Source organism: Arvicanthis niloticus, chromosome 10, assembly GCF_011762505.2.
Source record: "Arvicanthis niloticus isolate mArvNil1 chromosome 10, mArvNil1.pat.X, whole genome shotgun sequence".
Lineage (NCBI taxonomy): Eukaryota > Metazoa > Chordata > Mammalia > Rodentia > Muridae > Arvicanthis > Arvicanthis niloticus.
The window spans coordinates 45,600,734-45,625,038 of record NC_047667.1 but is presented as its reverse complement, the minus strand read 5'-3'; the positions used below and the strand labels follow the sequence as shown (position 1 = coordinate 45,625,038).

Here is a 24,305-nt window from a genome sequence, read left to right as displayed (position 1 = left end):
TAGGAAGTATCTCCCCACATCTCTAAGTTTAGCTACAGAAGGCAGGGCTCCAAATTCCAACACACATACCGAAGATTTTTTTCTGCCTTTTATTTTGTATGAACCTCATACCGTTTTACAGCAAGCACATTTTTTGCCCCTGTCTTCAATGACTAAGATTTGAAGTAGAGCATATACAGCATGATCTTTCTGTAGTAACAAAACTATGTCACCCCTTCAGGAACATTTATTAATTTCTTCATTCAAGATTTTATTTTATAAGTACCCACAATGTGCTTTGATTATCAAAATGACCTTCAATTTCCCAACACAATATATCCAATAGAGATTTTAGAAACATCAGATTGCTATCCAATGGGAGTAATACAATGAGATGAGACAAGTTGCATAGAAACACAGAGAATAAGGCAAAGAATTCACCCAATCAATTTATTAAGGTCTTATAAACAGAATCCATTTGTTATGGATCTCAAGGATCCATTGGAACATATGGAAATTCAAAGAGATGACAGGAAATAGCACATCATGATTTTATGTTAAAATGCTGCATAGCAAGTAATCGACTAATATTCATGTCCTAATAACAAGATGTCATTCCTGCTTCTGCTCCTGAAGGTTGAATAATGTGGCTGTACTTTAGGTCTCCTTCTAAGGGACGAGGAATTAGAACTTCAGGGTCAGCAGTTACCTTTATATGCAGAGAGATCCTGGGAAGGAAAGGGGGTGCTGCTAACCCTGTAAAAGTTTTTGTTGAACGCGGTGTACATCACATACATTTATCTTTCATTGGTCTAAGTAAATCCTATGCTTGGGTCCAAAGATAGGAGAAGGAAGTAGTAGATTTTGTTAACTATGTTGAAGTCATGACAAAGAAAAGGCAAATGGGAACCAGCCATGAACTAAAACTCCTCAGCGTTTCCTGTCAAACATGTGGATTATATTCTGTACACACTGTGTCTCATGCTAAGACATTATAGAAGTTGACCATTGGGTTTGAATTCTGAACCTGAAATGTATACCAGGTTGCGATGTAACATTTTTTAATCTGGAGTGTAAAATCACAAACTCGACACATCTCATTCGCCCTAGGTACAAAATGGAGCAGAAAGGAGACAAACGCAATAAACATTCCCATTCAAGGGGAGTAGTGAGACACACATAAAAGTCATTGATCCATGGCAATTCTGAAATATGTGAAGCAGAAGTTACAAAAGGCCTGCGCTGAGAGAACAGGCACTGCTTCTTTGGTAGTAACTTGTGATTGTTCCCTGGGTGTAGCTTCCAGTGGATGTGGCTCATTCTTCATGGTTCTTGGCTCTAGCCTCAGCTGCCTTGGAAGCCCATCCCTTCCTTTTATCCCCTTTGGTCACATAAAGGGAGCATTGATGGATATTCCTTTTGGGAAATCTGAGCAACGTTTGCAATCTGCTTTCTCCTGATAGAACTCAAACAGGCCTAAGTTCTTTTCTAAGGTCTCCATCTAGAAGACTTCTTCTTCATCCACACTGAGAGTGATTTTGACACCACGCTTCTCACAAGTTTCATGAACTTATATATATTTAATTCTGGTCAGATCCATTGCTAAGAGCAGAACTCTCAAGTCTTTCGAACACTTGACTATCTCTATGAGTGGATTCTGAGCTTACATGGCTTCTTTCAGATGTCATTTTAGGTGGAATTTTGGGTGTCATTTTGTTAGTTTCAAGGATCTACTTCAGGTTGCTTTTACCTGATTAAACGTTGTGATAACTGGTAGATATGTCTGCTTTTGACTTGCATTCCCCACCCCCTGGTGTTGTCTTGGCTTTGTCTTAGATGGGCTTTCCAACAAAACATTGCAGTCGACCATTGATAACCTGTGACTTTCACAACCTGGATTCAAGTAGCTGTGAACAGAAAATGCTCCACAAAACATTGTATCTGTAGTTAGCATGCACAGGCTCTTTTCTTGCCACGATTACCTACACAATATCTTATAACAACTACTTCTGGAGCATTTTATTGGAAATTGTGAATGATTTAAAGGATATGAGAAAATACTTGCAGATGTGCAAATACTATATCATTTTACTGAAAAGAACTGAGTATCTGCAACACTTGTATGCAATAGGCATTCTAATGCCAGCATCCCATAATACTGTGATACAGGCACTGCTGTAATCAATTTTAGCTTTTATCATCTGAAGCTAAGAAACAGCTTTATTTTTTTAGTAGCAATGACTATGGGATTTCTGCTGTTTGTTATTTAGTCAGTTCTGCTGGCTATGCAGTGACCTTGTCTGACCTCATTTTTTTATTGTAGTTCTTTATCAAATGAAAGTAATAACCACTCACTAACCCCAGTGATACTTTTCAAAGATCCCTTACTTAAACCAATAGATTTCAGTAAATATTCTGACCTAGGTGGTTAAACACTTAACAATATGATTTATTTCACATACAAACAACAAGACCAGCAGCAACAATAATAAAAACTATAAGGAATGTTTGGTTTAAATACTTAACAGCTTCCTAAATAAGTAACTTATTTTCTTGTTTCCTAAAACAACTCTACTTTTTGTTGTTGCTCCAACTGAGGTCCAAGCCACATTTCAGTATTTTATTTTGACAGCACCCTACTTCTGATACCATTTTTTTTTCTTTTAAAGGAATAAAGAATTGGCTTCTCAATTGTGTAATGTCCAGTGTTACCCTAGAGCAGCCACCCATCTACCTTTCTCTTTCATCCTCTCCACATTGTCTTCACAGTTGCCTCTAGACAGGCAAAGAACAGAGAGGGCACTAATTCCCTGAGACCCTCGAATCAAAAATGCCACGTGATTTATATTTTTTCCCAATGGTCTTAAGCCCACTCTTAGTGTGGCAAGAAACATACCATTATGCATTCAGACAACTGTTGGGTATTAAAAGTCTCAGCAAGAAAGGAGCTGATAGGATTTATGATTTCCCAAGAGATCATGACAGCAGACTCAGATTGTGGAACACTGTCTTCTCTTTCTTGAGCTAACGGAGCAATACAAGGTTCATCCACTAGTTTGTCAATATTTGGTAGTTGGGTATGAGGATGAATGGTGTTGAAGCTAAAGTCAACTGGACTGAAAGAGGAGGTGGATAGATTTAAATACCATAGCCTTATCTGTCAGACTGCCTACTGATAACAGTTTTGGCAAAAACAAAAAACCAACCAACCAAACAACAACAGACTAATGCCCCCCTGAAAATACAAACAAACAAACAAAAAACAAAACAAAACAAAAACACAGCCAGGATGTCCTTAACACAATGCTTGAACCCCTGCTATAGAGGGACAAATCATGGTGGCTCTTACCTATTCAGTTGAAGATGTGTGTTTTTTGTTGCCATACCTATTTTGAACATCCACTTAAGCCTGCCTCTAGAGGGTAAGAGGCATAGATAATCTTCTGTAACTTCAGTTATATTGAATATCAATTTATATAAATGTTAATATTCACATTTTACTAAGTAATACTCATTTTGGTCAGCTGTGCTTGCTTTTGGTAAATGTCCCTATTCACCAAAGGTGGAATATTGGGGTTCTGAGCTAGAATTAGTGTTTTATTTTTATATTATATAAACCTGAAAGTAAGCGGAATCTGCATTATGCAGACGTGAAAAACCTTGAACAAACATTGATGAAGCCTTTTCCCTAATGTCTTCTCTTTTGCTGTTGGAATGCTTAAGTTTAATTTTCACCTCTGTTGCACATCCCCAAGTGACCTTGGGGCATGGCCTTTAGTCTCATTTTTCTCATCAGTGGAATATGGATGAACATATTAATCTGCCTCACCAGGCGATATGAGGACTAATTAAAAAATGAGATTAGATTTAACCAAGGTATTCTAATGTAGGGAATAATAAACTTGCTGATGCATGTCTGAAATGCTATTTGATTTCCAGGAATGATCTCTGTCTTTGGAGACTCCTGTGACCTTGAAGACATTGTAGTTAAAATGTGAGTTCCTACAGCCTTCTTGTGTTGTTCACCAACTCTGATATTATACAGTATGCCCATCCTGTTAGCAAAACCTGTCCAGACAAACTTGGGACAGAATAGCAAAAGACATAGGTCTTTTTACCTCTGAAACTTACTTCCTGACTTCCTGTATCATCATCATCATTTTTATTTATTCTCTTCCTCCTTGTCCCCCTCCCTCTTCTTTTCCCTCTCCCTCTGCCCCCTCCTCTGTTTACATGAAAACCAAAGGAACTATTAACATCATTCTCCACCATTCTCTACCTCATTCCTTTGAGAAAATGATTCTCACTGAACCTGAAACTATGTGTCTCAAAGCTACTATAGGCAGGGAACCATTAAGAATGCCACCAAGCCCTGACCATCCTCCTGCCTCTGCACCTCACAGAACTAGGACTGTAGGCTCCTGTGGTCATGCCTGGCTTTCTACATGAGTGATAGGGATTTCAACTCAGGTCCTCATGCAGAAAGCATTCTTATCCACTGAACCATCTTCCCAGCCCCTTCCTTTTATTAGTTCTTCATGCTTCTTCTTCTTTTTTTTTCTTGAGAAAAGTGCTGGGAATGTGGAAGGGATGATACATCAGTAAATACTTAAATTGATAAATTTACTAAACAACTCATGTTTAAATCATGCTCACTCTGTGTCTCTGTCTCTCTGTTATTCTCTCTCTGCCTCTGCCTCTGTCTTTCTGTCTCTCTCTCACACACACATACACACAGAGAGAAAGAGAGAGAGAGAGAGAGAGAGAGAGAGAGAGAGAGAGAGAGAGAGAGAGAGAGAGACAGTTAACATTGTTGTTTCCAATTTTTAAAGAAATCTTTAGCTCCACTGGGCTGTTCTGAAAAGGATATGTTTCTTCTCATGTCTTCCATTAATATTCATTGTAAAAATATCGATTGTCTTATAGTTTATTTAGTTGCAGGTACCTTTTAGTCTTTGGTCCTGACTGTGTCCACTGATTTCGAGGGAGGAGGGCATATATAGATACTATGGTGGGAAGATGAGAATCTTCAGATGGGTAAGTGCAGCCTGAAGGTGGGGATGGTGGAGGGGAGAATAGGGGACTAGATAAGCTTTGACACACTGTGGCTGAACCTCCACTCTCAACAGTAGAGTAAGCAGGCTGTGTAACTGAATATTTCAGACACTTTTGTTGAGACACCTTGTCAGTATCGACACCATATTTTGTATTGTTGATCTATTGTGCTGTTGCCAAGAAAAGTGGTTGGGTTACACAAACCTTGGGTTACAGAATGTAAAGAGACAGGAAGGGTGATATGTTTGTCACCCCAGAAAATGGTTGAATGCTCTCTACTTTCACAGACAGAACCATCAGGATTCGGTTTCCAGATTCATTGTGGTCAGGAAGTAACCACAAAGAAAGAGCTGCTGGTCCTGAGTTATACAATTATAACATTATTGACTATATTGCATGCTGATGTACATGATAAGGAACTGTTACCTCTTTTAAAACATATTCCTGTTTTTTAAATAAGGAAACTCGGTGGCTGACCATGTAGTGAGCTTTCCAAAGCTACAGGACTAGTAAATATTCAACCAGTAAGTGAGCTCATTCTTATTCTAGTGTAAACTGATTAAAAAGATTAAACCCAGAGAAAAGAGTACATGACATAAACTAAGAAGGAGAATGTTTTAAGACACTGAGAGATGAGTGTGGGGTGCTGACCATCACCTGTTAGGCCACCTCCCTGGACTTTGCAAGCTCTAAGTCCAAGGAAGAGGAGGCAGAGGAGATACGCCAATGAACTCTGCCTAACTGTGCTCAGAAACTCAAAAACATGTAGCAAAACAGATGCAGCTGATCAGTGGGTGAGTGGCTAAGACGCACAGATAAGCATCCCGTAGATAAAGAGAATGTAAACAAGACACTTTCACGAAGAATAGGTTCCATATGGGTGAAAGTGAAATGGAATAGACGAACCAATTAGCAGAGAACAGAAGAGCCAGCTGACATCCCAGGATGGCGTGACAGGTTGAGGCTGAGAATCACAAGACTCAGTCACACAAATTGAATTGTCCATAGACACAAAAACTTAAAAACTAGACTGGCCTAAAAGAAACAAGCGTGCTGGCAAGAGAACATTCTAGAGTAAACACAACCCATCCCTCTTGCCATTCCTCAATTTAATTGGACCTGGATATTCCCAGGGGGTCATAAAGTAGTCCTGTTTAAGTTGTAGAGAAGGCCTGGCAGAGATTGGACTGAACAGAAAGCGTTCTGGGTCCCTCTAGACCCATGTTTACATGGGAGTGTAACATGTATACAGCTTCTCGCTGTCAGTGTAGACAGGCTTGGCAGCCTGGTTATGCTGTTGAGTCCCATGACTCAGTCCCTGGAGTGTGACAAGGAGGATTCTTTCTAGCTGGGCTTTCAGTGAGCAAATTGTTTAATAAAAACATATCGTGATTCAAATAGTCAAAATGTTATAAACCTTTATCTCCACCAATCTTCTCCCCAAATCTAAGCACTCAGCTCTTACTGGCAATGTCCCTTCATCACTCCATGTCAGCTTGCTTTTAGCCATCCCACGTTATAGGCAGTCAGCTCTGTTCTTCTCGGCTCATGCTGTTTGATCTGAACTTCTCCCAGCTCATTCTGCCCCAGTTCTCTCCCAAACACTCTCTGTATTGTCCTCAGATCCACCCTATAAAGTATAGCTTTTGTCATGTCCTTCTGCTCAAAAAGCTCTTCAGTTGTTCCCTATTGCCTTCAGGATATGGACCAAATTCCTCTGGAAAGAGATTTTGATATAGTTCCAAACTTGGATCATTAATTTTGAAGCAGAAAACTACAGATATATCTTTTCTTTCTTTTATTCTATTTTTTTTTAATCTCAAATCTTGGCTGATCTTTAGCTTTCCCACTGGGATTATTCTTTTAATTCTTCGCTTAAATCTTACTCATTCTTTAAAGATTAAGTCTAATCCCATATTCTACATATGAACCATTCTTAAGTCCACCATTTCCCACCTTTGTGAATAACTGAAGATCTTATTAGTATTGTTTTCAATTAGCCAAGGAATTTTCTTTATTTGCTTCCAATGACTTTTCTGCTGTCTCTGATGCTTCTCATATTCTGCCTCGTTCTCTGTGTTAGAAACAAAAGTCTTCTTAAGACAGTAACTTTGTTATATATAAAATGTACTATGATACCCTGTATACAGGAGACACACAAAATGTGTATAAATTAAATGTGTCAAGATTCTAGCTATGAGTCTTATACTTGGCTCGTAATACATGTTTTGACATTCAGCACCTTTTTAAAGTTTAAACTTTATATTTATATTTGTGCTTATGTGTATTTGTACCTGTCTATACATGTATGCTGTGTGTGCAGTGTCCAGAGAGGCTAGAAGAGGTCATATGATTCCCAAGAATTGGAATTACAAGTTGTTGTAAGACTCTTGATGTAGGTGCTGGGAACTGACTCCAGTCCTCTGTAAGAGCAGGAAGGACTCAACTACTGAGCCATCACTCTATTCAGGTATTCAATAGCTTATAAGATACATTTCTCATGGATTTATGTGACACTGGTCTTTTTGAAGAAAGAAGGTAGCTAGCCACACTGTCGGCTTTGCTGGGTGACTGGACCATATGTGCAATGGGGAAGGCTGAAGTGATGAATGTGTGAACACACAGATCACAGTGCTGGAGGTCCTGTGAGCCTGACAGGCCTGGACATTAGCCAGCGATGCTGATGCTGTTCTAAATCACATTCTGTGACAGTTACGATCTTTAAAACTTTTTGTCTTTAAAATATGTATGATACCACCATCAACCATATTTGGTTATTGTGAGGATTCGTGAGTATGCATTTCAGAGTACATTGTATATACCTCATAACATTTAAAAACAGAATTTTGCTTGTTGAGAAGACTGTTTTATAAAGATAGTTTGACCTTTAGGTTTGTTACTGGTGCCTGAAGTTTCTAGAGGAAATGTGTGTGTGTGTGTGTGTGTGTGTGTGTGTGTTATATAAAATCTATATCATAATTATGTGCTAATAATTATACAGAATGCCTCACAGATGTGAGAGGGAATATCTATGTGTTTATCATATACGTGTGCCATAGATGTATTTGTATATATGAGTACTCATACTTACATTATGTATTCATTTACTCATGCTTCTAGTGCACATATACAGAAGAGAGAAAACAAGTTCTGTAAGCTCTAGTTCACATGTAGGAAGACTTAGCAAAATCTAGGTAGAGTCCCACTCAATAGGAACATACTGCCTCGACAAGGTCTTCTCACCTACCATGGTTTCCCTAAATAGCTTTTTTCTTAGGAGTCTCCACTTTTCCCTCTAAACTTCCCTTAGTGAGCTTAACTGCTGGGAAAGAGAGGGAGAGAAAAGGTGGAAGAGACAGAGGTGAAGAAGAAGAACAGAATGAGAGAGAATGGGAAATTAAAAAAATAAGACACTCAGCAAACAGCAGGAAGGCCAAGAAAAATATTTAATCCAAACAATGAATATTGTCATTTCCTCCCACAGTCTGCATTCCCAGGCATCTTCCACGGGCCGGCTTAGGAAGCCAAGAAATGCTGGGCTGCCTGGCATGTGTGCATGTGTGGTAGGGGGTAGGGATGAGCACGCGTGTTGGAGCTGTGGTGGAACATTCCGGTGGCCAGCTTATCCTGCGTCTACCTCCAATGAGCTGAAGGCTGTCCAAGGAGCCAGAGGCCAGAGGCAGAGGGAGGAGTAAACTCCAGGGATACATGGAAGCCCAACACTCTTCCAAGACCCTCTAGGGTAACAGGCTGCATTTTCCTTTCTCATATCTGCAGGGTTTCTACCTCTGCCCCAGACCTGATTCTTTTTCTTCCCTTTCCTCACTTTCCATAAGAACATGAGTTCTCAAACTGAGCATGCATTGAATGTTCCATTCATAGAGGTAGAGGCCTGACAGGGTAGCTGATGGAGACACAGAGAAGAGGGACTGAGAGAGTAGCTACCTACTGAGGTGACCAAGGGAAGGCACCAGAAGGACCCATCCCACATAGAATGATGCTCACAGTGGCCTGAAATTCTGTTTTCCTCAGTCATTCAGAGGAAACCTGTTGTTTTTAGGAGTCTACTGTGAGCAAGCCTATATCTAGATGGTTGTATTAAGCCATTGTGATAGTTGAATCTTGCTTTCCTCAAACCTCAGGCCACTTCCTAATGGTCTGTTCCATTTAACAGTGAGAAAAACCTCAGGGCATAGGAATTATCCACATCTATACACACCAAACTTCATTCCTCTCAATATAAGGTGATCCAGCCTTGGAGGCTCTTGCCTACCCCAAGGCAGGGATAGATGGGGTGGGCAGAGTTAAAGTTGAGGGAAGGGAAGACACAACAGACATGGAGAATTCAATCAGCGTATACTTGTATCTGTGCCAGGAAATCATCTAATGACTTCCAACTGGGTCCAAGGAACATAGAGCTGCACCTCTCCCCATAAAGTCCTATCTAAGCCACAGCACTGCTGCAAGCTTTTTGTCCATCTTTCTGTTGAGAGCCATGGTAATGGCTATAGTTAGTTGGGGTTGAGGAGGACCCACCTAAAGGCCTAACTTACAGACAAAACATTCTGTGCCTGCTATCTGTCACCAAAATCATGGGGACCCATCCTCGCAGACTCTGAGATCTCCTAGTTCTTTACCTTTATGCCACCTGCAAAACTCACCTTCATTTACAACTACTCCTTGGCCTATCTAGACATCCAAATCCAACCCCATGTCCTAAAACAATCAAAAAGAACAACAAAATCTTTCTCCACCCATTACTTGTCTTCTACAGGATAATGCTTTTCTCTGATACTCCTGACCCCGGGTAACCCATTAATCTAGATTTCTATCAGTTATTCCCTAAAATCTGATTGCACACAAACTGTGTCCTCCTTTCTTAATGCAGACAACATCTCTAAATCCTGTTAAATAAAGGTAGGTATCAAACAACAGGCCTCTGGGTAATCTGATGGCTTGGTCAAGCAAGAGTACCTATAGTTGTGATACAGACTGCATCTGAGCTCAAGATTCCACAAAAATTAATACTGAAACACCTTCACATCTTTCTGGTGTCTCCACAGCAGTCCTGGAAGGGCTGTTCCTGTTCATGGTTTCCTTGTTTTCACAACTGGAGTGAGACAAATGGCCTGTAAGTTCTCCTGACAGACAGTCTTGCTGCATGGAATTTGTCTTCTTTCTTAAAATGGGCAAGGCCTTTAACAGCTGTTTGTTCAGGGACTTCCCTGACTCTTCCCTGGCTCATTGAAGTCCTCTGTATCTCCAGATCAGAAACATGCACTTTGAACATAGAAGAAACCAGTTCCAGGGGGATCACATAGGCAGGGATACATCTATGTTACTCTACTCATCTTCTCCTGTGTTTTTGGGAATCAACCCAAAATGTCTATTATGCTAAGCAAATGTTCCACTAGTAAGCTCCATGGGAGTGGAGCTCTGTATTCTCTTACATCAGCCCAATGTCTAGTGCAACTTTACCTACCCAACAGATTAAGTCGGTGTTAAATGAACATTGAGAGATGAATCCCATCTGTCTTCTTCAGAATTACCTTTATGAACTAACAAGTTGGACAGTTTTGCTTTCTTCTAAATTAAAGTTCTCTTTACCCATTTTGTTCCTAATGTCACAAGGCATTCGTTCTTACTGTCGAGAGAGGAAACAGTGCTGACTAAAAGGTTACCAGTATGATTTTGAGTATTTTCCTAGTTTATAGAACCCAGGAAGGCTTTCCTCTTCTGTTTTTCACATACTTCATATACATTTCTGTATACCTGACCATCAATACCTCACAACTCAGATCCTTCTCTTTGTAATGAAGGTGAGTGGGCAGGATACTGTCCAAGCTAGGAGGATCTGTGTTTGTCCCAAAAGTGTTGGTGGCAGAATCTTGAGATTTTGCTTTCTGGGGCCTTGCTTCAGAGAACTCATTCACCAGCCTGTGGGGCCTCGAGTAGTAGTAGCCTCTCTTTTGCCTTCATGAAACTGAGCTAGTGAGTACTTGCTATGGGTCAAACACTGTCTTAACCATTGTGGTTCAACTTGTTCATCCATCTCTTACAGTAATCCCGTGAGGCATCCAAGCAAGTATGCTATTGCTTATAGCAAAGTGACTTGCTCAGAATGTAGTAGGGGAATCGAGCAAGGTAGGACTCTGAGCATGTGTCCATCAAGTGTTGTATCTGTACTCTTGGTCTTCAGGCAAGCACCAAAGTCTTTATGCTTTCTCAGTTAGGAGTGCTAGAACTCTGGGTCCTTCGAAGGAGATGAAATGTTACAGAGAAGAAAATCCTGTGATCTGACTTTGCTTGCTTTTCTTCCTCTATTCCAATTTACTTCCAGCCATGTTTCCCCGTGGATATTGACTCCTTATGGCACTTATGAGATGTTTCTCTGTTCCTGGTATCAGGTAGACATGAACAGACTACATTGATGCTTTCTTCCATTTGCCTTCTTTGGGGATTTGGTAGATTGGACAAGAAGAAGTTCAAGGTACTACACAGAGCCCATAAAACTATCCATGAACCACTGACACATTGTAGACTACAAGACTAGACCCTAAGCCAGGCAAGGTGGCATAGGACTATGATACAACTTATTGGGGTGGCTGAACCAGGTTACAGAGTGAGTTCAAGTACATCAATGAACACTCGCAAGGCTATCAGGAAAAAAGGGCAGTGGATATATTTAAGTGGTAGATTGGTTTCCTAACACATGGAAGGCCCCAGATCCATTCCCCAGTCCTAAATAGGCTAAAGACTAAATGCCTAGTGCTCTTGTCAGCTTCCCTATGATAGCTAAAAAAGTGTGTGTTTTCACTATTTTCTTATGAAGGCTTCTTGTTTATTGATTGCAGACTTGAGCACTGGCCTTCCAGGTGGTGCTCCTTTAAGCTAAAACTCCATCAGGTTCTTGGTATCTTAGATATTCATGAGTTCAGCAAAAGTGTAGGTTTGAGTTATGAAGACTTTAGAGCTAATAATAAGCACTACCAACCCCCTTGGTCTTCCAAGTAAGCCATGTTACCTGTATAATGTTAGCATGTGGCTGTGCTAGTTTTTAAGAGTCCTCAGAACCTTTCTTGTTAAAATATCAACACTGTCACTAATTCCAACACATTTCGTGAAGACCTGTGATCTAGTTATTTCTACCCCAACTTGGTTGCTGGTTTGCAACCAGTAAGATTTTGTGATTTACTGTCTTCTTTCTATTTTGGTTTTCATTTTCTTCCTTGTTTGTCTTCTGAGGAATTTCTCTTCCTTTCTTAAAATCTTAGCTGTGAAACTGAAAGAATGCTTTTAATTTTTTTTCTTTAAGTTTTTGATTAGTTACATTTTGTTGCATACTTAAATTTGGCTACCCCTCCACATGTCTCTCATTCTCTTGCCTCTACCCCACAAAACTGCCCCTCCATTTTCATTTTAGGTGGCTTATACAGAAAGTTTTCAGATTCTATATTTGACTTCTTCCTTGCAGAAACTGATGTATATCAATACTCTAATATGTAGTAGAAATATATAATATATGATATATGATATATGATATATGATATATGATATATGATATATAATAACATATAACATATAACATATAACATATAATATATAATATATAATATATATAATATATAATAATATAATATATAATATATAATATAATAAATATATAATATTTTATATAATATAATATATAATAAATATATAATATATAATATATAATTAATATATAATATAGTATATAATATGTAATATGTGATATGTGATATGTGATATGTGATGTATGGTGTATGATGTATGATGTATGATGTATGATGTATGATATACGATATATGATATATAATAAATATCATATATCATATATAATAAATATAATAATATATAATATATAATATATAATATATAATATATAATATATAATATATAATATTTATATATATCATTTCTGATGAATAAATTGTTCTGAGAGATCATCTAACCAGTAACAGTAAAACCTACCCTCTGTTCCTAGAATTGCCAGGAACTAGCTTTGAAAGTGAGGTGGTTCACTTGTGTGTGGATGCATGACCATGCACTTATGTGTGCTTGTATGTGAGTACATATGTACATGTGTGCAATTGTACCTGGAGGCCATCAGCTAATGTTCAATGTCTTCCTCAGTCACTCTCCAGCTTTTCTTTTAGACATGATCTCTTATTGAACCAAAACTTTCTTAATTCAAGCAGACTGGCTGACCAGCAAGCTCTAGATTCCTCTGTTTCCCTATTCTTAGTGCTGTGATTTTGCTATGAATCATCATACCTGGCTTCTTCTATGAGTGCTAGTCTCGAAACTCAGGTTTTTGTGCTGGCCCATCAAACCAATTACTGACTAAGCCACCTCCCCAGGCCATGGTTCACTTTTAAAGCCCCATTTCATTATTTGTAAAGTGGAAATTTTACAATAAGTAGTCTTTAAGACTCCATCTATCTCCTCGAGTTACCTTTTTCTATGGCTGTTATAAAACAAACATGCAAACCAACACACTCATTCACCTTTCCTTTCAATATGTACCCAACATTGGGGTGCTGGATTATGTTGGTTTTGGGAACTTCATCCTATTTTCTATAATGATCCAACTAATTCATGTCCTCACCTTTGATCTCTATCATTGCCAATATGTGTGACTGACTACCTTATTGATGAGCAAGTAGAGTTCTGGCAATTACCATCCATGAAGGTATCAAGAGCCTCCTATGCTTTGCCTAAAAGATTCTAAAAGAAGATTTGTAATGGAACTCCACATCTACATCCTTTAAAGCTCTTACACAAAAAGCCCAGGCATTATAGATACGGAAGATACAGCTGAGGTGTCTGTTGGTGCTGTTTGAAAAAAAGAAAAACAGATTACTTAAACCTGAATCATTTATAATGAATATATATTCATTGACTCCCACTTCTAGATAATTTAAGGTCAAATTTTCATTTAATGGTGAAAGGTTGGACATGAAAGAAGGAAGGAGGGAAAGAGGGTGGCAAAGGGAAGGGAAAGAAGCCAAACTAAGCTCTCCTTTTACAAGGAACTTTCTGCTGAGACACTAGCATTAATCCATTTGTGAGGACAGATTTCCCATGGCCCAGTTCACTCTTAAAAGTCTCACATCTTAATATCATTTTAATAGCAATTGTATTTTAACATGAGCTGGGAACACACAAGCATTGGAACCACATATTATAAGGCAAGGTTGAGAACAAAGATGGGCAAGATGTCATCATTATCAAAGAGCCAGAGAATGGGGAAACTTGGTCCACAGGCCAGCCTACTATCTGGAGCTTAGTGTGGATGCCTCATTGTAGCTTCTCTAGAAAAAGACATCTTTGGAGTCCTGAGACAAGACTAATCAATATGAACAAATGGATATGCTCTGATTTCTCATCTGTGTAACAGTAAACTTTGCCCAGAAATGGCATATATAGAGAAAACAGTGCTTAGTATCAGGTCAAACTTTAATGTCTACTTCTGGTTTAAGTCATCTTTGTAATCAAGCAAGAATTTGCACCAAGGATTCCAGAAAAAGAATCTCATCCAGTTGGATTCCCAGCCTTTATATTAGCAAAGCAGGATGGCAGTCTCAACTGACTTCCTAAAACATAGTTGTAGTCTTAGGTCATATTGTAAGCTGCTGAAGAAAATAATCTTGGTATTATCCAAGCAATGACTGTGTTGCCAGCTTATCAGTCAAAACTCATGAAACTCCCTTGAGGGTGAGCTCTGTGGCAGGTCTCCTTCTCTACTGTCATCATTCTTTGCCTTTGATAATTTTTCCAGTATCCTTTTCTCTGTGGAATCATCTAGCCCTAGACTGTTCTCCTGAGAGGACAGATGGAGAACATCTCCCAAAGATGTTCCTCTCATCTCTAAATCTGAGTCAAGTTATTTCTCAGCCACACTTTGATGCTAGACTGTCAAAATGTAGACTACTAACAGTGGCCATCTTCAAGAACTAGAGCACTACCTCAGTATCCCTATAACAGAATCCTGTATATATAGGTATAGAATCAAGAATGTTCACTGTTTGGCTGAATGACTACAACCACAGATAATAAAAAGAGCCACCATCTCTGTGGCTCAGTATGTTGGGGGAGGACCCACAAACAACCAATGTCTTTGGGCACAATGAGAATAACTCAATCTGTTTACAAGAAACTTCTGTAATAATAGACTTAATGAAGACGAAATTAAATTTATTTTAGTGTAGCTCCCCAAATCTATACAGATAGAATAGACTGGCATGTGTTCCAAGTGTGCTTTTGTTGATTATTTATCTGATTGTCTCACTTTCTTACAATACAACTACCACCTACCACCAAGAGGCCAATAAGATAAGCTCTTCTGTAACAACTAAAATGGCTGCCATAAAGGGAATGCATCATAAGAAGTGCAACGCAAGAATTGCCTTTGATATAAGAATTTATTTTAGTTATGATCTACAGGCTTGGAATTCTGTCTCAATGTTAGATAACAAGTAAAAGGCATGTGTGTATGAGTGTGTGCTATGTGTGTGTTATGTATGTGTTGTGTGTGTGTTTTCTGTTTGTGTACTTGCACATGCATCAGAGAAAGCATATTTAGTAAAGAAATAAATCTTTCTGAACACTAAGAAGAATTAATGTTCATATGATGACTTTTTGCTGTGTATGTAACTGCAGTTTGTAGATTTTTTTTTCTTGTCGGTATGATTAAAATGAGATTAAAAAAGTAACCTCTAAGAAGTGAGCTTCAGATTTTAAAAAAGTATACTTGCATAGGACACCTTACAGTATGAATTGTACATTCTAGGTGGGAAAAGGTACATAGGACTGAAACTATCCCAGCTCTCTCTCTCTCTCTCTCTCTCTCTCTCTCTCTCTCTCTCTCTCTCTCTCTCTCTCTCTCTCTCTCTCTGTAGCCTTAAGAGAGGAATTGTGTACTGGGCTGGACATCTTCAGCTGTTGAGCTGAAAGTCCACTCTATCCAATCTCTGAATGCTTTCAAACGTTGGATCAATCAGTCATTTTTCCTTTCCCCCATTTTCCTCTGTAGCTTTGGATTCAAATAGTCTTCCCAGGCACACGTTGCTATAGGAGACTGTTTGTTGAGGGTGGAGGGTTGTTTCTGGCATGTTAGGGGAGGGGCAATTCATTCTAATAGGTATTTATTATATTAAACACTCGAGTTTCCAAAATCTCTCTGTATTTATAGTGCCCCCCCCACTTTTTATAAGTTCCTTCCTCTTTTTAGGACCCTTTAGGAATAAAAAATAACTATCTTTTAGAAACCAATGCAGTAGACACCCAGTGAGCCCTAGAAAAGATCACCTAGGGAGTTATTGCTTCTTTATGGATTCCCTTATGTTCTTGAGATGAGAAGCCATCCATGGTAAAGATGTTACAAAAAACAATTACCCAGGATTCTTTCCTAAACTTGTTCAAAAAGTATAGGCTTGAGCTGGGGGAATGACTCTGTTTGTCATGTTTTAATTACAAGCATAATGACCTGAGTTTGATCCCAGAATTCCTGTTAAAAACAAAGAAATAAATGGCATTTTGTGGCACACACTTCTAATACTACTATTGTGGAGCAGAAACAGACAGATCTCTAAGGCTCTTGCCTTGCATACTTGATAAATTTCATCTGAAAACAACAACGAAAACAAAAACAATAAAAACACAAATGGCACCTGTGGAATGATACCTAAAGTTGTTCTCTCATCTCCACAAGGATGCATGCATGCACTGGAACACACATAAATATACATGCATATACAGAGTATAAGCTATTTTTTTTAAAGGACGACATCCTCTCCATGCTAAAGAGCATGCTAATACATGCAGAAGTGGAGAGATATGTGAGGTGAGTTTTTATAATTATAACAATCATATTCACAGCTGACCAAGTTTGGCCAGGTATTTAGTCAAGGTTGGAGGAAGAGTATTTAGTACTAGGTAGGTAAGTTATTCTCTAAGCACTTGAAAAAGGAAAAGGAGACTAAAAGGATTTTTAAAAATAAATTTGGTCCCCCAAGCCCTGATTTTGTAGTCATCTCAAGCACTTTCAGGGACAAAAGTAACTGAAAAAAAAAAAAAGTATGAGAGACAAAAGTTCATCTTTGAATCTTTGTCATTTCTCCCAGAGAGCCCTGTGTTGCAAACAGAATTCATTTCCCTTCTGCTCTCAGCTGACATGGCTGTAGAGCTATGTGACAGCTACCCTACAAGTAGCATCTTTACAATGGTTGGCAGGTGTACATCTGGGATGAGATGTTCCAATGACCTCAGGACCCCATGGAAGTAGTGCCATGGATGAGCTTGTTCTGACACAACTCATTTGCTGAACATTATTTCATAGCCATTACAAAACTGAGTCATCTATTTCATCAAAGCATGATGGACTATGGGATAATCTTTGTATTTGACATTTAAGGAGGATAGGGGAGAAGTGGTCTTTATGTGTAATTCCAAGGTGGTCTCAGGACACCAAATTTCTGTGATCCAAAGAGCTGATTTATGAGATGTTTCCTACGGGTTTACATTTGGGCAGGATGTGGAGAGGGTAATCCAGGGATTCACTGCAGGTAGGCTGGCACATAGATGCTCCTGGATATTGTATAGTATATTTTCTTTGAGAGGTAGCTCTTTGGAGAAGCAATATGTTGGTCTGCCGAACTGTTTTTTTTTTTTTTTTAACTGCTTGTCTTTTTTTTTGGGGGGGGGGTGTGAAACACTTCATTAACTCTGGCCCCTTTCCTATTTTGGTTCCTGTTAACTGATGGTGGTAACAGGAATATAGGGAAATAATTCAGTCCTCTCTGCTCAAATGCTGTGTCTAGCTGCCGTGAGTCAGGTAGCTAGCTTTACATGTGGCACATTCTGTACCAGTCCTGGTGTCCTTAACCTGGGATCACTTTCACCTTAGACAGACAACATATACATTATCATAGCAGCGGAGGACTTCTAGAGACTCTAAGTGCCAGGCTTTTGAAAACCAAGAGATAGACATAAAAATGAAGAGAAGTAGCATTACATACAACATATGTAACAAATGATGCCTAACTCTTCCTGACCCTGGCTATGTGATCTGGGAGATTATTACCATCTATATACATTTCTATTTTCTCACTGATAAAACCAACATTGTCACAAACAATGGCTTTTTTTTCTTTTTCTCTTTTTCTTGAAAATTAGCAGAATTAAAATGTAGAAGTACAATGTACATATTATAAAGATTTGTTATTACAAGAAAGCTAAAGCAACTGATTAGAGCATTTAATGATATAAGCAGATGTCACAAGAGTCCAGAAACAATTGCTTAATGTGAAATCAGACAGTGCCTTGGACACAAAGGGTTTTTTTTTTTTTTTTCTTAAGGCTTTTCAGCATTTTGAGAATGTGTTTTGCCTTTTGGGTGCTTCTCTACAATCTCTTGAGTATTTCGTGAATTTGGTTGGAGATGATTTTCTGGGAAGGGGAAGGGGGCCAGTGGAGCTACACAGGACATTGACTTTGTCTCTTCACAGCCTTTCCAAGCAGATGGTTGGTGTGACACTATCAATAACCGGGCCTACTGCAACTATGATGGGGGAGACTGCTGCTCTTCCACACTCTCTTCCAAGAAGGTAAATGGAGCACCTGGGTTGGGTGGGAAGGCTGAGGCTCTAGAACTAGTGGGGCTTTTGCTAGCTCTCCTTCATGGTGCATCATAACTGGCTCTTACCCAGTCATTAAGAGGGAACTACCAGGAGTAAACACTGGAGTTTCTAAGTCATTTGGAGATTAAGTGATTAGGAGATTAGGTAGTGATCATGGTTTACTAAGCAGTCAACCTAGTTGCCTATTGGGCCAGCAGTGACTTTTGTTGCTTTAAGTCTCCTGCCTACTTATTATTGCCCAGACAAAAGAATGTCTTTTTTTTCCCTTAAAAGACCTAGATTACCAACAAAAGCTTCCCGGGTATTTCTCATCTTTGTAATTAAATCAAAAGTCCCAATAGTCCTAAATGACAAATACATCATAGGAATGTGTTACTCTCTGGACCAGATCAGTAATACCCCCCTTTTTTTTTTCTGAAATTCTTTGTCCCTGTTATTCTTAGTTTTGTTAGATCCATAGATAGGCTCCCTGTGTCTATAAAATTGAACGAGCTGAAAATTTCAATGTTATGAGTAAAAATCCAAGTGCTCTGAGGATATTTGAAGCTAATTGGCAAATTCAATGAATTTAACATATGCAGATATTATTTCCTTCTATATATGTATCTCCATAATAAAGCCATGACCAACTCTATACAAACTGGAATACTATATACGGTTTTTCCCTTCCAATCATTTACTGTGTGCCAGGCATTATGCTCAGCTTTTCATATGAACAAAGTGACTTAATACATAGTAATTAACCACTCATCAAATCACCAACCAATTTGAGCCTCTGTTTCTCTGAAAATTATTCAATCTTGAACTAAGAGAAACAGATTAAACAGTCAGAAAACAGGGCAATTACTTTCCATTCTTACTTATGGAAAAAACGTACTCGAGAAGCTTATGTATATACAGGAAGACACGGCCACCTAGGAAGAAGTCATTTAACTATCCCAATTTTATCTCTGCAAACCTGGGAATTAGCTTTTAACTGTATACACTCAAAGGGAATTGCTTATTTGAAGCTAACAGTACAAGTGGGACAAAGGCAATGTTTTCTGTACCATCTCTGAAATAGGATAATTACATACAAATGAGATAACAGCCACACACAATGGGAAGGGATATGCAATATCTCACAATCCCAACATATATCCTAGGCTCAAGAACGGCAAATTTTCATGCATATGAAGATGCCACAGATGATCCCATTGTTTCAAGAGCATAGAGAAGTCAGAAACATGAACATTTAGGGATTCTTCAATAATATGTAGCAGCCATTGTTCTGAGTTAAGTCAGTTCTAGTCTTCCTCATAAGGAGAGAGTGCTAACATTCATATTTATATCTATGAGGATTACAGCAACAACAAAAAATTAACTAGACATTGTCAATAATACTAAAAGTTATTCCAACAATAGTTATAGGTATAGAGCCAGGTATAAATGTGTTATAGCATTCATTTGACCCAACCACACAGATGATCTCTGGAGGGTGGTACTGATGTCTTCTCACCTTGTAAATGAAGAAAGAAAGACCTGAAGGATTACCTTGCCTAAAATGACATGGTATATAATATGAGAACCCAGTGTTAATTACAGGTCTCTGATGCAAACCCCCATTTTCATACTTCTTGTAGTACCAAGTGAGGAAAATTAAAGCCAGTTGAAAATTGTGAAGCTTGGCCCAAAAATGGATGATTTCAACTTTCTGTTCACTCCCCTAGGTCATTCCATTTGCTGCTGACTGTGACTTGGATGAATGCACCTGTCGAGACCCCAAGGCAGAAGAAAACCAGTAGCTCTAGGACCAGAGCCCACCTCCTCTTTCCTAGAGGCAGACTAAAAGAGAGGCTCCCATAGCAGGATGCAAAGGGGGAATGAACAAGACAGGTTCCATGGTGGAAGGAGAGCCTAGAAGAGAGCCTTTAAGAAATGCAAGAGAATGTTTATAGGTGCCAATTAATGCATTAAGTAGTCCAAGTAGGGAGGGATTATAGGCAACCGTTTCTGTAAAAAGACAATTGATTAGAAATGGAAGGAGAAATTTAATGGACAGAACCCCCCTCCCCCATCTGTACTCTGCTCCATCCTTCCCTCAAGTCAATCTCCTCCCCATTCTGCACGCTGTCAGTTGTTCAGCCCCACCCAACATGTAAACCAATATCAAAATATTAGAAGATAAGCTGCCATGGACTCTGTCAATACCCATTTCTGATGGACTGTCATCTTTCAGGGCTCATCTACTCCAGACTGACCCTTTGCCTTTCTTTTGTGTGGTCTCTCTCAAATAATGAGGTTAGCTATTTCTTTATAAGTATTTAAACATAATTATATAAATATATTATATATTATATTTTTTTGCTGTTTACTAAGCTACAGATTATCCATTGTTCCACAAATGCTGCTGTGAAGTTCATGTCCAGAAGGATACTGAAGCTTCGAGGACAGAAAGAAAGGTTCTTTCGACTTCCTCCCATAGATAGGGATTGGTAGGTCGGATGGGGAGAAGAGAGTCAATGGAATTCTGGATGCTGGCCTGTCAGTTGTTCATCATTTTATGACCTGGGAGCTGGGCCTACTGAAAGGAGATAAACTTGGCATGCTAAGAGCAAGAGGCATGGAAAGTTACAAATGAGAACCTATTTGGCAGTAGGTCTAGGAGAAATAGACAATGGTTTCTAAGTATCTACCAAAAGGAGCATACAAACCCTTCTACACTTCTCAGAACTCTCTGTTGGAGTTCATGAAGACCAGGGTCTTTTCCACTTCTCCATGTACGGAGTCCAAGTATAGCGGCCAGCCAGCCAGCCAGCCAGCCAAAACATTTGTAGTAGGGCTCATTCTCTGAACATCGAGCTTACAGGAACTTACACCCTCTTCATACTTGGCCAGTTGGTGTCTCTCCTTCTTGCAAGTTTCAAAGCCTGGCGGTCACTCACAGCCACATCACCAACTGCTGATTTTTCTGAGAAAAGAAAATGCTTTGGAAATTCATTGGGGGAACAGATAAGAGATAAAAGAATGGGGAGCTTGGAAGAGCAAAAGGCTGTCAGAGAGGTGAAAGGTCAGAGAGGTGAGAGGTCACAATTAAATGAGGTCGGAGGATGAGAGGATGGAATGAGTGAACAAGCCCCTGTTCCAAGTCTCCAAAAGAGGCCAGAGATCCTTCGAGCAATGAGATAAGTCTTATTCAAGTGCAAAGCATGAAGATTGTGGCTCAGTAAGCAACATGTGGAGCTAGGGTGACACTCTGTGGGGAGAAAGAAGAATTTCAACTATTTAGGGTCCATGTTGTCTTTACCATTTCTTGTTCAATAGCTGTATGGACTATGCACAAAACAGTCACATTAACGCTTCTCTGTCCATCCAGCTCATACTTTCCCACAGGGTCTGTCCTAGGTATGTTTTCTTATAACAGTTTTTAGATCACACCTAGAAAGAGAGTCGAGACATAGTTTCTTTCTTTTAATGATGGCCTTGTCCTCTTACAAAGGCTCTGAGATCTGTCTCCCCCAATTTTTTCCTCCAGTAAAAACTAAGACCAGGCAAAACTTGGAGTCACTTCTGGTATCTCCAAAACCTCTCTATCTGTTCTTCCTACTCTTCGTCATCAAGGCTGAAGCAACTAATCTATAAAATGAGAAAGGAAACACTATTTAACATTATCAGCACACTACCCCTGCTCTATATGAAGAGCAATATTCTGCAGTGACTGTGGATATGGCAATATATATATGGATACGTGGAACACGGACAACAAAGCCATTTAGAAAGGGAAAGGCAGTGTTAGTCCTCTATTTCTAGCAATAAGGTGAACTGTGCTTAAATGATGTTTACTGTCTAGGTCACACTAAGTACCCTCTGTCAGGAAAGACAATTCATATTCTGAATCCTGATAAGTTTAATATGGAAAGAACAGTAAAAAAGCTTAAATTCTCTACTAAATATTTCAATTCATATTTCTGGATCCTGATAAGCTTAATATGAAAGGACCAATAGAAAAGTTTAAATTATCTACTAAATGTGCACGCATGTGTGCGCGTGCGCGCACACACACACACACACACACACACTGTTTTCTTGGAGAAGCATTCAAATTCCTGGATGTGTGTCAACTTTTGCCTTAGGCAAATCCTGACAGAGACAGAGCAATAGTTATCTTGTTCACAACTCAGTGCAGAGCATCTGTCTCTCCCAAGAGCACTCATAAGCACAGAGTGTCCACCAGAGTGTGTCCATGCAGAGCACTTCGATCCCATGCTTCAATTTAAGATATTTTGTTCTTTCTTGGCAATATTCATCCTGCTCTGGGAAGGCAAGAGGACAGTTTCTGAGGTGTGTGAAAGCTCCCCAGGCTGAAGGCCATTTAGCCATAATCAGCTAGAGACAGAGGCAGCCGTCTTGTTTAGACTTTGTCCCTAGGCTCCAGTGTTTTAAGAAACTCAAGTCCCTAATAAAGAAAATGATCAGAGATCCCAAGGATCACTAACATTTGTCCCCAGGTGATTGCATTCAGCTCTTCTTAGACATCCATTATGTCATCCAGGGCCCTCCACAGAGGCTCCTCTGCCTGTTTCTTTATTCCAGAGTCACCTGTTTCTTGTTCCTGGTAGCCAGAGTTTTGAGGTCCACATGGCCCAAAGGTGGCTGACTTCAATAGTTACCATGGCAGCCTTCAATCACAGATACATAAAAGATGTCAGCAGGGGCAATGAGCAGATTCTGGCAAAGAAGGCAGTGAGTAGAGTCTTCTTGGTCCTTTCCTTTCCTTTCCTTTCCTTTCCTTTCCTTTCCTTTCCTTTCCTTTCCTTTCCTTTCCTTTCTTTTCCTTTCCTTTTCTTTCCTTTTCAACATTACAAGGCCTTGGTCTTTGACAGGTCATCTATTCTGTGTGATCACCATTGAGTGTGTCAGCACCCAAGGGGACAGTTTGGTGGAAAACACAGTGAAAGGGGCTGATCTACTGTATTGTAATGTAAAACAGCCACATCCAGTTATTTTATAAGATTAAAACATTCATTAAAAAATCAGCACATAAAATATGAAGTGTGTTTGGTGTCTTATTCTTTGTTTCAACGATTTCATTATTTCAGAGTCACTTTTCATTGGCCTAAACAAGACCCCCATTTCCCTTATTGGCTGGCCATTCCCTGCAGTCACTTGAAAACTATTTGTTATATAAATAGGTTATGAAAGAGATATAAACATGGGAATCCACAAGAAGAGATGACATTTACCAAGGTAGAGTGTGCGGCGGTGATGCCAAATGCCTTGTGAGCTGTGAAACAATGCTTAAGAAGAATCATTTACATTTCAGAGGCGTTAAGCATCATCCCTGGATGCCCAGAGGTGGTGGCATTTGAGTCCATTATTAGACATTAGTGAGGCATCCAGTTTAGCTGAAACTCAGAACCTAAATTAATATGTACAGGGTAGTTGGTAAACATAATCTTATTTAATTCTCAGGGGATGGGGAGTCTGAAAATCACATATTCTCACTTCACAGATGAGAACACCAACCACCAGTCTGGAGAAGAAAGTTCTCCAAGATGACACGCCTAAACTAGCTTCAAGCCTGGCTTGTGGGATACTGAGGTGTAAAAAGATAAAATAAGTAGTGAGCAA

General features: G+C 39.3%; 1 protein-coding gene across 2 annotated transcripts in view; it reads left to right on the top strand.

Annotated features, from left to right (window-relative positions):
• Nucleotides 1-23,706, top strand: part of Pappa2 (pappalysin 2) — a 230,508-nt gene extending 206,802 nt beyond the window's left edge. For both annotated transcript variants that reach the window (XM_034513437.2, XM_076941441.1), the window contains 2 exons: nucleotides 18,564-18,662; nucleotides 20,405-23,706. In XM_034513437.2, the coding sequence (XP_034369328.1) occupies nucleotides 18,564-18,662; nucleotides 20,405-20,479 (174 nt within the window). In that variant the 3' untranslated portion in view covers nucleotides 20,480-23,706. The remainder of the gene's footprint in view (nucleotides 1-18,563; nucleotides 18,663-20,404) is intronic.
• Nucleotides 23,707-24,305: the final 599 nt, after the last annotated feature.